Here is a 12,321-nt window from a genome sequence, read left to right as displayed (position 1 = left end):
CACTACCACCTGGTAAGACTAATCTGTTATCTAAAGGTCATTGGTGGAGATGAGAGACCGGTGCCCAGGTTAGCACTTGTGGGTGGGAATGCAGGGTGAAGAAGGGCAAGGGAAAGTTTTTGTTTGTTCGTTTGTTTACTTTTGTTATTGTTTGATCTTCTGGTAGGATCAAGTTTGTCTGTCGAATGAAAAGGCTACTGTGTCATCAATAGGACTAAGGGAAGACTATTGCTTCTCTCATCCATAAGGCTAGGTGTCCCTAGGACAACTGGAGTCCCTAAGTTGGTAAGCCCTGGAAGATTCTCGATAGGGACTCTTCCAGAAGATGTGCATGGGGGGGGGAGGGAGTGGCATGAGGGAGATCTGGCAAAGAAGGTGTCTTTCCCTGGATGTCTGCTGCAGTGATAGGCATGGAAGATAAGGGTCTTGGCTGGTTCCAAGGTTTGACACGGCCCCAGAAGGTTGATGGGGTGGGCCTGGATGGCTCATGCAACCAAAGAGCACCGTGGGATCTCTGTCTTGTGTCTGCCTGTTTGTAGCAAAGATGTGTCAAGAATTCGGCAATGGTTGAAAGCTACCTGTGGTGACCATGTATACAGCTTGCAAATTCTACCTGCAGTGTTACTTGAGAAATCTTGATGTACCACAGTCACTCATGGGTCCTACACAGTCTGTGAGGATGGCATGGCAGTCTCCCTTCCCCCACAAGCTCCCACCCTCCTCAATCTCCTCAAACAGGACAATCCTTCCCACTTTAGGGTCTATGCGAGCTCTCTGAATGTTTCGGGAATGCTTCTGTTCTTCCCCATAGACATTCCCTTTCATCTTTATTTTATGTATATGGGTGCTTGTCTGCATTCGTGTCTGCGGACCACATATATGCCTACTGCCCTCAGGTCTTTTAAGATCAGGGTTACAGATGGTTCTGAGCTGTCAGGTGGGTGCTGAGAACCGAACCCAAGTCCTCTGGAAGAGCAGGCAATGTTCTTAATTGCTGAGCAAGCTCTCCAGCCCCTCCTATTTATCTTTTGTTTTGCTTTTAGAGATAGATAGAGTTTCCCTGTATAGCCCTAGCTGACCTGAAATGGAACTCACTACGTAGACCAGGCTAGCCTTGAACTTGGAAATTTGTCTGTCCCTGCCTCTCAAGTGCAGCGACTAAAGGTATGTGCCACCACTGCCAGGCTTCCTTCCTATTCATCTTTGAGAGCCACTTCTTTTCTTTTGAGACAGGGTCTCCCTATGTGGCCCTGGCTGACTTTAAACTCCCTACATTGACCATGCTGGCCTAGAACTCACAGAGATCCACCTGCTTCAGCCTCCAAAGATCGGGAATTAAAGGCATATGCCACTGTTGCTGGCCGTTAAATTCATTCACTTTAACATTGTCCCTTCCTGTTTATTTATTTATTTACTGGTCTTGAACTCACCATCTTCTTGCCTCCTAAGCCTGGGATTGCAGGGATGAGCCCCATGCCTGCCTGATAATGGCCCCTCTTTAGAGGGGTCTTCTTGAGCTCTCAGTTTAGCTCGATGTCTCTTTGTCTCGGTCTGTGTTTCTGTCTTTTTGTCTCCGGCCCTCTCTGTGTGTCTGTCTGACTATCTGTGTGTGTGTGTGTTTGCATGTGTGTTTCATGCACAAGCCGAATGTTGCTGGATTTGTCTTTCTTTGTCACTTTCCTTGGTACTTGGAGACAGATTCCCTCACTGAGCTAGGAGCTCATCTTCTAAGCTGGGCTGTCTGGTCAATGAACTCTCAGGATCTGCCTGTCTGCCTTCCATGGTTCCTGCATTCATAAACATACTGGACTTCTTACATGGGTGCTGGGGATTTGAACTCAGGACCTCATGCTTGCAAAGCAGGTTCTCTGATCTACTGAGCTGTCTTCTCAGCCCCCTTATTTCAAACTTAGCTATGCTCAGAGGATGCTTATTTACTATCTCGGGATCCCCTTGAACTACACAGGCTAAAGGTCTGCATTTGTTTTGGTCACTATTATTGTTTAAAAGACATTTTATTTTATGTGTATCAGCATTTTTTTTCATTCACATATATGTGCACCACATGCCTGGGTCCCTGAGCAGAGGGCATTGGATTCTCTGGAACTGGAGGTACAGACTACAAACAGCTGTGAGTAGTCATGTGGGTTCTGGGAACCTGCAAGAGTAGCCGATGTTCTTCACTGCTCAGTCATCATTCTACACTCCCTGTTCACTATTCTTTTTCCAATCCTGAGAACACTGTGCCTGGTACTTACAGAGGTTCAGTGCTGAGTGAGCATCTAAATGGGTGATCAAAGGAACAGATGAACTTGAGGGGAGGTGAGAATTCAGACCCGAACACAAGGCTTTCCTTGATGGTTTTAGGTTTCCCTTCAGTGTGAGGGTCTGGGAGAGGAGAGGGCTAAGGGCCTGGTGGATGTTCAAAGCTCACTGCCAAGGCAGCTGCTACTGGCAGGCAACCCAGTGTTGCCTCTGTTCTGCCCCCACCTGCCTGTGGGCAGACTTTTCTGTCCTACTAGTCAGTTCAGTCCCGCCAGTTGCTCCCCAAATAACCATTCAGAGACTTATTATTAATTATAAATGCTCAGCTGATAGCTTAGGCCTGTCTCCAGCCAGCTCTTACAGCTTAAATGAACCCATTTCTATTAATCTGTGTGCTGTCCTGAGGCTCGTTTACCTCATCTATGAACCGCCCGTGATACCTCTTCCACATCTTGCTCACGATTCCTCAGACTCCTCCCTCCGTCTTCTTCCCAGCATCCTCTCTGCCCAAAAATCCTGCCTAGCTATCTGCCAATCAGCTTTTTATTAACAGTGAGAGCAACACATCTTCACAGTGTACAGAAGGATTATTCCCCAGCACCCGTCACTCCAGACTATTTCCCACAGTTTTTCCTAGACGTTCAGGGACGTGTTCCCCTAACCCTTACTCTCACCTCTCCTACAAGAGCCCCTGAAGCAAGGAAGGGGAGAGGTTGGGCACAGATGGGCACATGGCAGAGTGGAAGGAAGCATTTAGTGTGGATATGATTCCCCTGCTTCCCTTGTGGTCCTCCATCCCAGCATCTTTCCCCACACTGGGATGTGAACCGTCATCCCTGTATCAGTACCACAGGCTAGAACAGGATCCGAGGTTCTAACTTCCCTTTATAATTCTGGGAGGGACAGTTGCCTGGGCCTTCATAAGGCTCCTGCAGAGCCCCTTGAAGCCCCCTTCCTTCCTGTGCTCTCTGCTTCTTGGTTGTTCCTTTCTCTATTCAGCTGACCTCCTTCCTTACCCTAAATCCTGCTTGGCCTTATTCTAGCCTTTCTCTCCACAGCCCTGTAGCTTGCAGCATCCCTTCACCGAGACAAACCCCAAGTACCATCTCCTGCTTGACTTTGTCACTAAGGACTTGCCTTGCTCCCTCAGTCGCTCATACATAGTATGAAGTATTAAGCACTCCCTGGAGATGCCCACAATCCCCCCCAGGAGTGCCCAGCTTGGAGTGCCCAGGCTGTATAAGATGACGATGTCTACGGCAAAGCTGATGCTTCCAGGATATATCTACCTGCTCAGCTGGATGTTGTGGCTCCCTTGTGTATAGGACAGGGTCACGGGACTTGAGAAATGTGTCTGGGCCCCCAAGACAGCTACTCTCCTTGAAAGGAAAGGTCTTTAGGAGCCAGGTGAGCCTGTCAACTGCCCCCCCAGTCTTAGTTGGGGTGATACTCGTAGCTCGAGGCATCTCACACTTGGAACGATGCATGCATGGATGATGGCAGAGAGGTTTGGAGCCTGTAGCTGTATCACCTGGGGTCTTAGGTTGAGAGATGCCTCTCATGGTGAGGCAGGAGGGTCCAGAGAAGGTGTCACTGAGCTCAGGTTCGGGCACCATCACTTGATGGACTTCCAGGCTCCAACCAATGTCCTTTACTCCTGTCAGGTTTCCACCGGCGCCCCTCTGCTTGGTTGTGAGATCATTCACCATGTCCCTACCTTCCACTCCAGCCCACAATACCCAGGAGGGGGCGCAGAGTCCCTCTTACACTTGTCTAGGCCCCCAGCACCCCATGAGTATCTGCCTCATGAGGAAATGCAACAGGCTCAGACCTTTGCCAATTCCATACTTGTGTCTTTGCTGTTCCTCTTCATTTTGTTTTCCCAATGTTAAAAAAACAAAACAAAACAAAAAGCCAACCAACCAAACAAACAAAAAAAGTCCTGTCCCTTAAGACGCGATCACATGATGTCGCCACTGTTCCTCAGTCTAGAGATTGTCCCCCAAAACTTCCAGGTGCATGACTTGCTGCACCGTTTGCTTTAGTTCATCAGCATTTCTGTCCCTGTCCCTGTCCCCTTAAGCAGTGATCTCCTTGAGGTCACCTGAAAAACATCTCTTCAGTATTTCCTGTCACAGTGCCATATACAGGAAGTGCTCTGCTCTATAAATGCTCAGTGTAAGAAGGAAGGGGTAACAGTTACAGTTAATAGTCCCCATGTTGCTTCCACAGAGAGCCCAAGGCAGCCCCCTCCCAGTCTCCTTTCCCTGGGTAGGAGCACACTCTCACACACACACACACACACACACACACACACACACACACACACTGGGCTATCATCAAGTTCTCTTTCCCCTCTCTCCCACAGTCATGGCTAACAATTTGCCTAAATCATGTCCTGCACTCCATGCTACTACAAACATTTGCATGGCCTGACCACAGTCAGGAAGTCGGGGGGAAACTGAGCTGCAGGGATTTTCTGGTTTCACCAGGTCTCTTAGCAAAATCCCAGAGGAGTAGAAATGGCTTAAAGGAGGGCTCCCGGTTCCAGGGGGCCATCCAGGGCACCTACACTGCTCAGCGGCCTGAGGAAGCAGCAGAGACTGGAGTACACCGGCTTTGCATTTGGGCACAAGTGAGTCATCAGGGAGGCTCAGGCAGAGGCTCAGATGAGCTCAGTCTTTCCCCAGCTCTTCCTGTCTGGGCTGCCAGAGACTGAGTGGTGACCTGAGATCTATCAGTCCCTAAGCTAGACCCCTCCTGGCTCTGCAGACACCCTTACCAGGCTATCAACCTCTGGCTGGGGATGCTGCGGACTCCCTGAGGAAGGGGATGATGCTGACTCCTGGTCCATGTGGCACACAGGGGAGATGGTGGCAGAAAGATGAGGGAGACAGCCCAGCCAGCTAGAGGGCGGAAGGCCTGGACCAGATGGGCGGTGGTGGCTCATGCCTTTAATCCCAGCACTCAGGGGGCAGAGGCAGGCGGATCTCTGTGTGTTTGAGGTCAGCCTGGTCTACAGAGTGAGTTTCAGGACAGGCTCCAAAGCTATACGGAGAAACCCTGTCTTGAAAAACAAAACAAACAAACAAAAAACAAAAACAAAAGAGCCCAAACCAGGCTTAACTGTGGTCAGCTACAAACAGAACTGATGGGAACTGAGGGCTATGAAATGTTACCTCTTCTTGACTTCACAGAAATATACACTCCACAGGAAAATATAAACTACTTTTAAGCAAAGTTGCTTTCTTATTTATATTTTAAGAATTAAAAAAAAACAACAAAAAACCAAAACCAGTTATTTGTTGTGTATTGAGAGAGTGGTGTTTGCTTGCCTGGGGTACACGTGGAGGTCAGAGGACGACTTGCAAGAGGTGCTTCTCTGCTCCCATTATGTGGGCCCTGGGGACTGAATTCCTGCCTTTAGGGGTGGCAGCTGGTGCCTTTACTCTCAGAGCTACTTTGCCAGCCATAATTATTTATATATGTGCTTGTTTGTTTATTATTTATTTTTGAGACATGGTTTTATGTAGCCCAGGCTGGCTTTGGACTCGTTTTGTATCCGAGGATGACTCAAACATCTGATGTTCTTGCCTCCACTTCCTGAATGCTGGATACAAGTATGTACAATGTGTCTAGTTTATAGTGCTAAAGACTAATCCCCGGTTCATGCTGGTCAAACATTCTGCTAAGTGAGCTCTATCCCCAGTCTGGAAAATAGAAACTATCCGGAGTGGCCAGTAAGGGTCAGTGCATAGGGCTTTCATGAGAAATTTACCAAGCAGCACTTGCTAGAACCTACTACAAAAACCCTGGTAAAAGCAGCAAGAACCCCAACAAGGGCATTGAGAGGCAATCAAACAGATCTAGGAAGCAAACTGAAGCCACAGCTCAGAATAGAACCTAGAGCCAGGCGTCCTGGGAGCCAATGCCAATTCCTACCCTGGTGATCTTGGGCAACTTCAACACCTTTTGGGTTCAGTTTTCTTTCTCAAACAGTGATCTAATAATGAAGCTTGGTTGTAAGCATGCACCAGGCCCTGAGTGCCATCCCCAACACCTCATAAACCAGGTACCATGCTGCACATTTGTAATTCTAGAACTCAGGCAGTGGGAGGCAGGAAGGTCAGGAGTTCAAGGTCATCTTCAGCTAAATAGAAAGTTGGAGGCCAGCTAATTTTCATGGGATGCTATTATACACAGACACACACACACACACACACACACACACACACACCTTTGTTTCTGAGGTGTGCCTGCACACTTGTAATCCCTGCAAGCTCCAGATCAGCTAAGGCTACAGAGTAAGGCTTTAAGAGGGGGTGGGCTGGGGCAGGAAAGATGGATCAGGGGTTAAGAGTCCACACAGTACCTTACAGAAGACCAAAGCTTGGACAGCTCACAACTGCCTGTAACTTCATGTCCAGGAGACGCCAGCACACACATTCACATACCCACCCCTCCCCATATACAACAAAATAAAATCATTTTTCTTTTCTTTTCTTTTTAAGGAGAAAGGGCAATGAGATGGCTCAGCAGGTAAAGGTACTTGTTCACAAGCCTAACTGCCTGAGTTTGATCCTCTGATCTCGACACACACACCAAGGCACGCACACACATGCATGCACACACACAATACACAAACAAACAAATGTAATTTAAATTTAAAGGTGGGTGCTAATAACCTCTTCATCAGGTTACATGAAGACTGAATGAATAACTATCAGGTGTGTAACACTATTGTGATCATTCTTTAAAATTTGGAATCAGTGTCTGTGACCCGTATCCACAACAGATTTATTCAGACTGCGGCTACTCAAAGTTTGGCTCACTGACCGGAAGACCCAGTATTGTGTTGGGGCTTGTTAGAGATGAGAGCCTGGAAAGCAGGGATTGATGGCTCACACCTGTAATCCTAACACCAGGGAGCCCGAGGCAGGAGGCTTGCCATGCAGCCCAGGTGTGGGGTTCAAGGCCTTCAGCTTGATAGCTGAAGTGAGACTTTCCCTCAAAAAGAGGTGGGGGGAGAGCGAGGAAGGAAGGAAAGGAGAAGGGAAAAGGGGAGGAAAAGAGAGAGGAAGGAAGGAATGGAGGAAAGAAGGATGGATGGATGGATTCAGCGACTCATTTCTGGGTGTGCTGAATCAGAATCTGAAGTTGATCGGGCTCAGGGAATGGTACCCACAGAGGAAGGCACACCCAGAAACTAGGCAGATACTGGGCTGTCAGGGAAGGAGGAATACAGGGGAGACTGGCTTCCAGATCCATTTCAACGTGGGCATTTGACATGGGAAAACTGCAGCTGCTGGAGCCAAGCAAGATCCCTACACATCGACCTGGTGGCACAGCTTGGTACCTGGAGCAGCTGTAGGAGCACGGTGGTTGAGACCAGGCCCCCAGAGCCTGGCGGATGCTGCAAGGTCAAGCGGCGGCTTGCTGGAGTACCAGGTACTTAGGAGGTGATCCACCTGCTCTCGGCTGGAGATTGCGCGCAGGTGGGCCTTCCTGCACCCACCATCCAGGTCCTCTGGGGGCTCTGGGAACTCCTGTGACTCGGGGATTTCACCTGCTTGGTCCCTACGTAGCCCCAGAGAGCGCAGCTCGCTTTGCATGCTCGCAAAGAAGTGCAGAACACAGCGATGTGCGAAGTCCCGCGCATGCTCACAGCACGTCTCATCGAAGAGCTTCTGTTCCAAGTCCACATAATTGCTCCAGTATCTGCGCTGTAGGAAAACTGTCTGGTCGAAGCAGGGCCTCAGGCAGCGGGCTAGGAAGGCCACCACTATCAGCAGCAAGGTAATACTCCAGCCGATGGCCTGGAGGATGAGAAGGCATTGGTGGGATGCGATGGGGCTCTAGCGCCTCACACGGTGTCCTCTCCAACGCCCCTCCCCTTCTCTCTATCCTTTATCACACCTATACATTTTCGCGTTCATCCTCCGGATTCATCAATATAGCCATCTCTCCACCCACTCATCCAATCACCCTCCCCCATTTGACTACATCTCCATCACTGTTCCATCTAGCCATTCTTTCATCTGTCCTTCCTCTTAGCCACCCACCTTTCCTCCCATCCATTCACGCCTCCATATTCTTCTTCTTTCTGTTTACAGCCCACTCACCTGCGCATCAATCACTGTATCCTTTTACTCATCCTCATATATACTTTTTATTCATTCATTCTTGCAACTAAGCTGTATTTTTGAGGGATTAAGGAGGGAATAGGGACAGGGCACAGTATCCTGGGTCAATGGTGAGGGACACGGGAAGCCATGCTCTAATGCTGGAGCCCACACCTGTCCAGCTCATCTCCTCTTTCAAAACTGCAGTCTTTTCCAGGCTCACAAACATGAAAATCCTGGGCACTTGTAGATGGGATCCTCATCCTCTACACAGTTCCCTTATTTGGTCACACACAGGCGGGAGCAAAATACTCACCCAAAATACCAAAATACTCAAAATACTCACCAAACAAGCTGAGTATTTTATGCATGAAAGTCAGAAAAAATGAAAACACTTGATAAGCCAGGCACAGTGGATAACTTAAAACTTAGATGCGAAGCTGGGCCTGAGTGCAAACTCCACGCATTTTCTGCTGATGGTGGGAGAGCCTAGGCTGCTGTACAACTTGAGTGCTGGTCCTCTTACCATATCTCAAGCCTGTGTTTCCTCTGAGCCTAAACGTTCCCTTCACTCCAGAGTATGGGGCTTTCTGGAGTTGTGAAGACACTCTGTGTGTGATGGGCTCATAGACGCTCTGTGATGGACACAGGCTAGGTCAGGCTTTGGTGATGGTGGTGGAATTGGGAGCCTGGATAGAGGTGGGGCTGTGGATGCTTCAGTAGAGTGGAGGCTACCCAGTAAGACACCAAGCAACTGGCGAGGATCTCCTTTGTAAGGAGATGGAAGGACCAAGGACATACATCCAAAAGCTTGCCTGTCTGTTACAAGTTATGTGATTTTGGCCTCGTGAACTAAAAACTCCCAGAACCTCCATTGCCTCATCTGAACTATGGGATGCTAACAACGGCCTCCGCCCAAAGGGTTGTTCTGAGAATTAAACAAATGGATGCCCCGAAAATACTTAGCACAGAGCCTTATGTGGAAGCAAGCAATGAATGGCAATTAATATTTTCAACTAGTTATGATTTAGGTTTTGGGGGGACAGGTACTGCAGCAAATCACCATCACTCTTCTGCCATCCAGCCCCTGTGACTTCAGGAGAGGAGGCACCTGGTGCGTGTTCTGGGTAAGCTGGCGTGGCAGCTTGAATGTAACTGGCCCCCTTAAGCTCATGGGAAGTGGCACTATTATAAGGTGTGGCTCTGTTGGAGTGTGTGGTCTTGTTGGAGAAAGCATGTCACTGTAGGGGAGGGCTTTGAGGTCTCACATATGCTCAGGATCCCACCCAGTGTCTCAGACAACAAGTTCCTGTTGTAAGCAAGAAGTAGGACTCTCATGCCTGCATGCCTCCATGTCCCACTATGATTATAATGCACTGAGCCTCTAAACTATAAGTGAGACACCCCAATTTAATGTTTTCATGTGTAAGAGCTGGTGTCTCTTCATGGTAATAGAAACCCTAACTGAGACAGTTGATATCAACGACACAGTGCCCATCTCTCAAGGGTAGTGGTCCTAATCAGCCTACATCTCCTGTTCTCAGTATGGCTCCAGCAGTGACGGGGCATCCTTGGGAAGTCATGTAGACCCAGCTCAGTACTAACCCCAAAGCAACACAGGATACCTGTCTTAGGGTAACTATTGCTGTGATGAAACCCAGTGACCAAAGCGACTTGGGAAGGAAAGGATTTGGCTTATACTTCAACATCGGAGTCCATCATTGAGGAAGTTAGAACAGGAACTCAAAAACAGTGCAGAATCCTGGAGGCAGGAGCTGATGCAGAGGCCATGGATGCTGCTTACTGACTTGCTTCTCATGGCTTGCTCAGTCTGCTTTCTTATAGAACCCAGGATCAGCAGCCCAGGGGTTCTACAATGGACTGAGCCCTTCCACATTAGTCAGTAGGAAAATGCCTTCCAGGCTTGCCTATAGCACATCTTGTGAAGGTATTTTCTCGATTGAGATTCCTTCCTCTCAGATGACCCTAGCCTGTGTCAAACTGACATGAAACCATCATAATATTTATGAGGGATCAAGGCCCGGGCAGGGCCCTGCTTACCTGTGACAGGCACAGCAGGTATCGAGACACAGCCTTGCGTGCAGGGTTGTCTTTAACCATCTCATCCTCCTTGCAGGGCACCTTGGCTAGGAAGAGCTGTACCTGGCTGGGGGTCATGTTGGCAAAGTCCAGAAACTTCTCAGGGTCAACGGAGTTGCTGAAGGCACACACAAAACACTTCCCATCAAGGAGGGCCAGCAGGATCCATACCATGGGCGCTGTTAAGGCTCGCTGCAGCACAGAGGAACACATGTACCTGGAGGCGAAGAAAGGGGGTCTCAAAGGACGGCGGCACGCAGCTAGAGTCAGTGGGGATGGGCTTGCAGTGTGACCACTTCCTAGCAATGACAGCTTGGTTAGGGTCTCTCTCTCTCATAGTCTCTCTCTCATATTCTCTTCCCCTATCCCCGTCTTCTCTAGCATGGCCTTATACATCCCAGTTTGTCCTTGAACTCTCTGTGTAGTAGATTAGGATGACCTTTAGCTCCTGATCCTTCTGCTTCCTCTATTACAGGAGTGCACCGTCCCATCTGGTGGATGCAGGGCTGGCATCCAGCCCAGGCCTTGGTGCATTCTAGGCAAGCACTCCGCTAACTGATCTATATCTTCAGCCCTTGGCGAAGGTTCTCAGTGTCTGTGTGGAAGCTTCGTCCTCTGGGAAGCAGATCTGCTGAGGGAGCAGATCCAGGGCTGAGGAAGTGAACTTATGGATGCCTTGCTTGCAAAGCACTCAGCAGAGTGGAGTTTGGCCCTGGCCAGTGGGCTTTAGGATCTGCTAAAGCTTACCAGCTGATTTGCGTCCACCCTGAGGACAGAGGGTGACAATAAGCTAGGTGCTTATCTCAGGAAGCTTCCAAGAAAGGAAATTCAGCCTTTAAAGAAACCATTGTCTCTTGCTGCATGCACCTAAACAAAAGACCTACTATGTACCTGATGGACAGATGTGACCCAGGTAATCCTTGGAAACCCCAAACCATTCTTATGGTTATAGTGGTGGCCATGGAAAGGTGAAAAAGACCTGCAAGATGGGTCAGCAGGTAGGGAGGGCCACTTGCTGAGGTTCATGGCCTGAGTTCGGTCCCCAGAATCCACACGGCAGAGGGAGAGAGCTGACTCCTGAATACTGTCCTCTGACCTCCATGCACACACAAACGTGTGTCCAGATGGGAACTGGAAAATGAGCACAGCATCCTTAACTGTCAATCACTAGCTAGGGCAAGGGGGAGGGTACCTGCTACTGTCAACTGCTCTGGGTAGCAGAGAGGTGTGTGGGACCCTACCTGATGATGCCCAGGTCCTTCTTCCGGCGCCCTGCTGGCCGGCGCCATTCCTCCACCATCACCACGGATTGTCTGTTGACCAAGAGACCGCAGAGGAAGAGGGCCAGAGGGGGTGTGAGCAGCAGGCCCAGGCCATAGAGGGCATTGTAATGCTCTAGGCAGGGGCAGTTGAAGTCGAAGGAGGAGTACATCTTGACTGTGACAGCAGCCAGCAGAAGGCAAATGCCATTCATCACTGACTCCGAGCTGGACTGAAGGTGCTGGAAGAGCATTCGGAATCTATCCATGACTGCAGCTGCGTGGATACAGTAGTGGGCGGGCCACTTAGGCTTGGTCACTTAGTGATGGGCCTGGGGGCCACAGGAGGGTGTGTCTCTCTTCTTCTTAGGCCCACAGCGGGCAAGAGAAGAGGCTGCCTTCAGCCTCCAAGCTTACTCTGCAAGTTTAATGGAGACCAAAGGTGGAGGCAGGCTTTCTCTAAAGACACCTCTCGCCAGGTGATTGCTGCTCACTCCTCTGTGGGCTGAGTCACTCTGTGACCAGCCAGACCAAAGCACCTCTAGGCAAATGGACCTGCCTCTCCCTGCCTCCCT

At 49.5% G+C, this 12,321-nt stretch overlaps 1 protein-coding gene across 1 annotated transcript; it reads right to left on the bottom strand.

The window, feature by feature from the left end:
• Nucleotides 1–7,044: 7,044 nt before the first annotated feature.
• On the bottom strand, nt 7,045–12,026 carry Calhm3 (calcium homeostasis modulator 3). The gene is made up of 3 exons (XM_051199911.1): nt 11,729–12,026; nt 10,449–10,704; nt 7,045–8,081 (listed from the first exon to the last, which is right to left on the bottom strand). Exons 1-3 carry the CDS (start codon nt 12,013–12,015, stop codon nt 7,590–7,592), a joined length of 1,035 nt encoding a protein of 344 aa, XP_051055868.1. The 5' UTR covers nt 12,016–12,026; the 3' UTR covers nt 7,045–7,589.
• Nucleotides 12,027–12,321: the final 295 nt, after the last annotated feature.

This window comes from Phodopus roborovskii, unplaced genomic scaffold, assembly GCF_943737965.1.
Source record: "Phodopus roborovskii unplaced genomic scaffold, PHOROB, whole genome shotgun sequence".
NCBI classification, from domain to species: Eukaryota; Metazoa; Chordata; class Mammalia; order Rodentia; family Cricetidae; genus Phodopus; species Phodopus roborovskii.
This window is presented reverse-complemented; position numbering and strand designations above follow the sequence as displayed.

Coding starts and splice junctions, on each gene's coding strand:
- Calhm3 (XM_051199911.1), bottom strand. CDS start 12,015: ATGGATAGATTCCGAATGCTCTTCCAGCACCTTCAGTCCAGCTCGGAG. Junction 10,705..11,728: donor AAGGACCTGGGCATCATCAG/GTAGGGTCCCAC, acceptor CTTCGCCTCCAG/GTACATGTGTTCCTCTGTGC. Junction 8,082..10,448: donor ACCTGCTGTGCCTGTCACAG/GTAAGCAGGGCC, acceptor CTCATCCTCCAG/GCCATCGGCTGGAGTATTAC.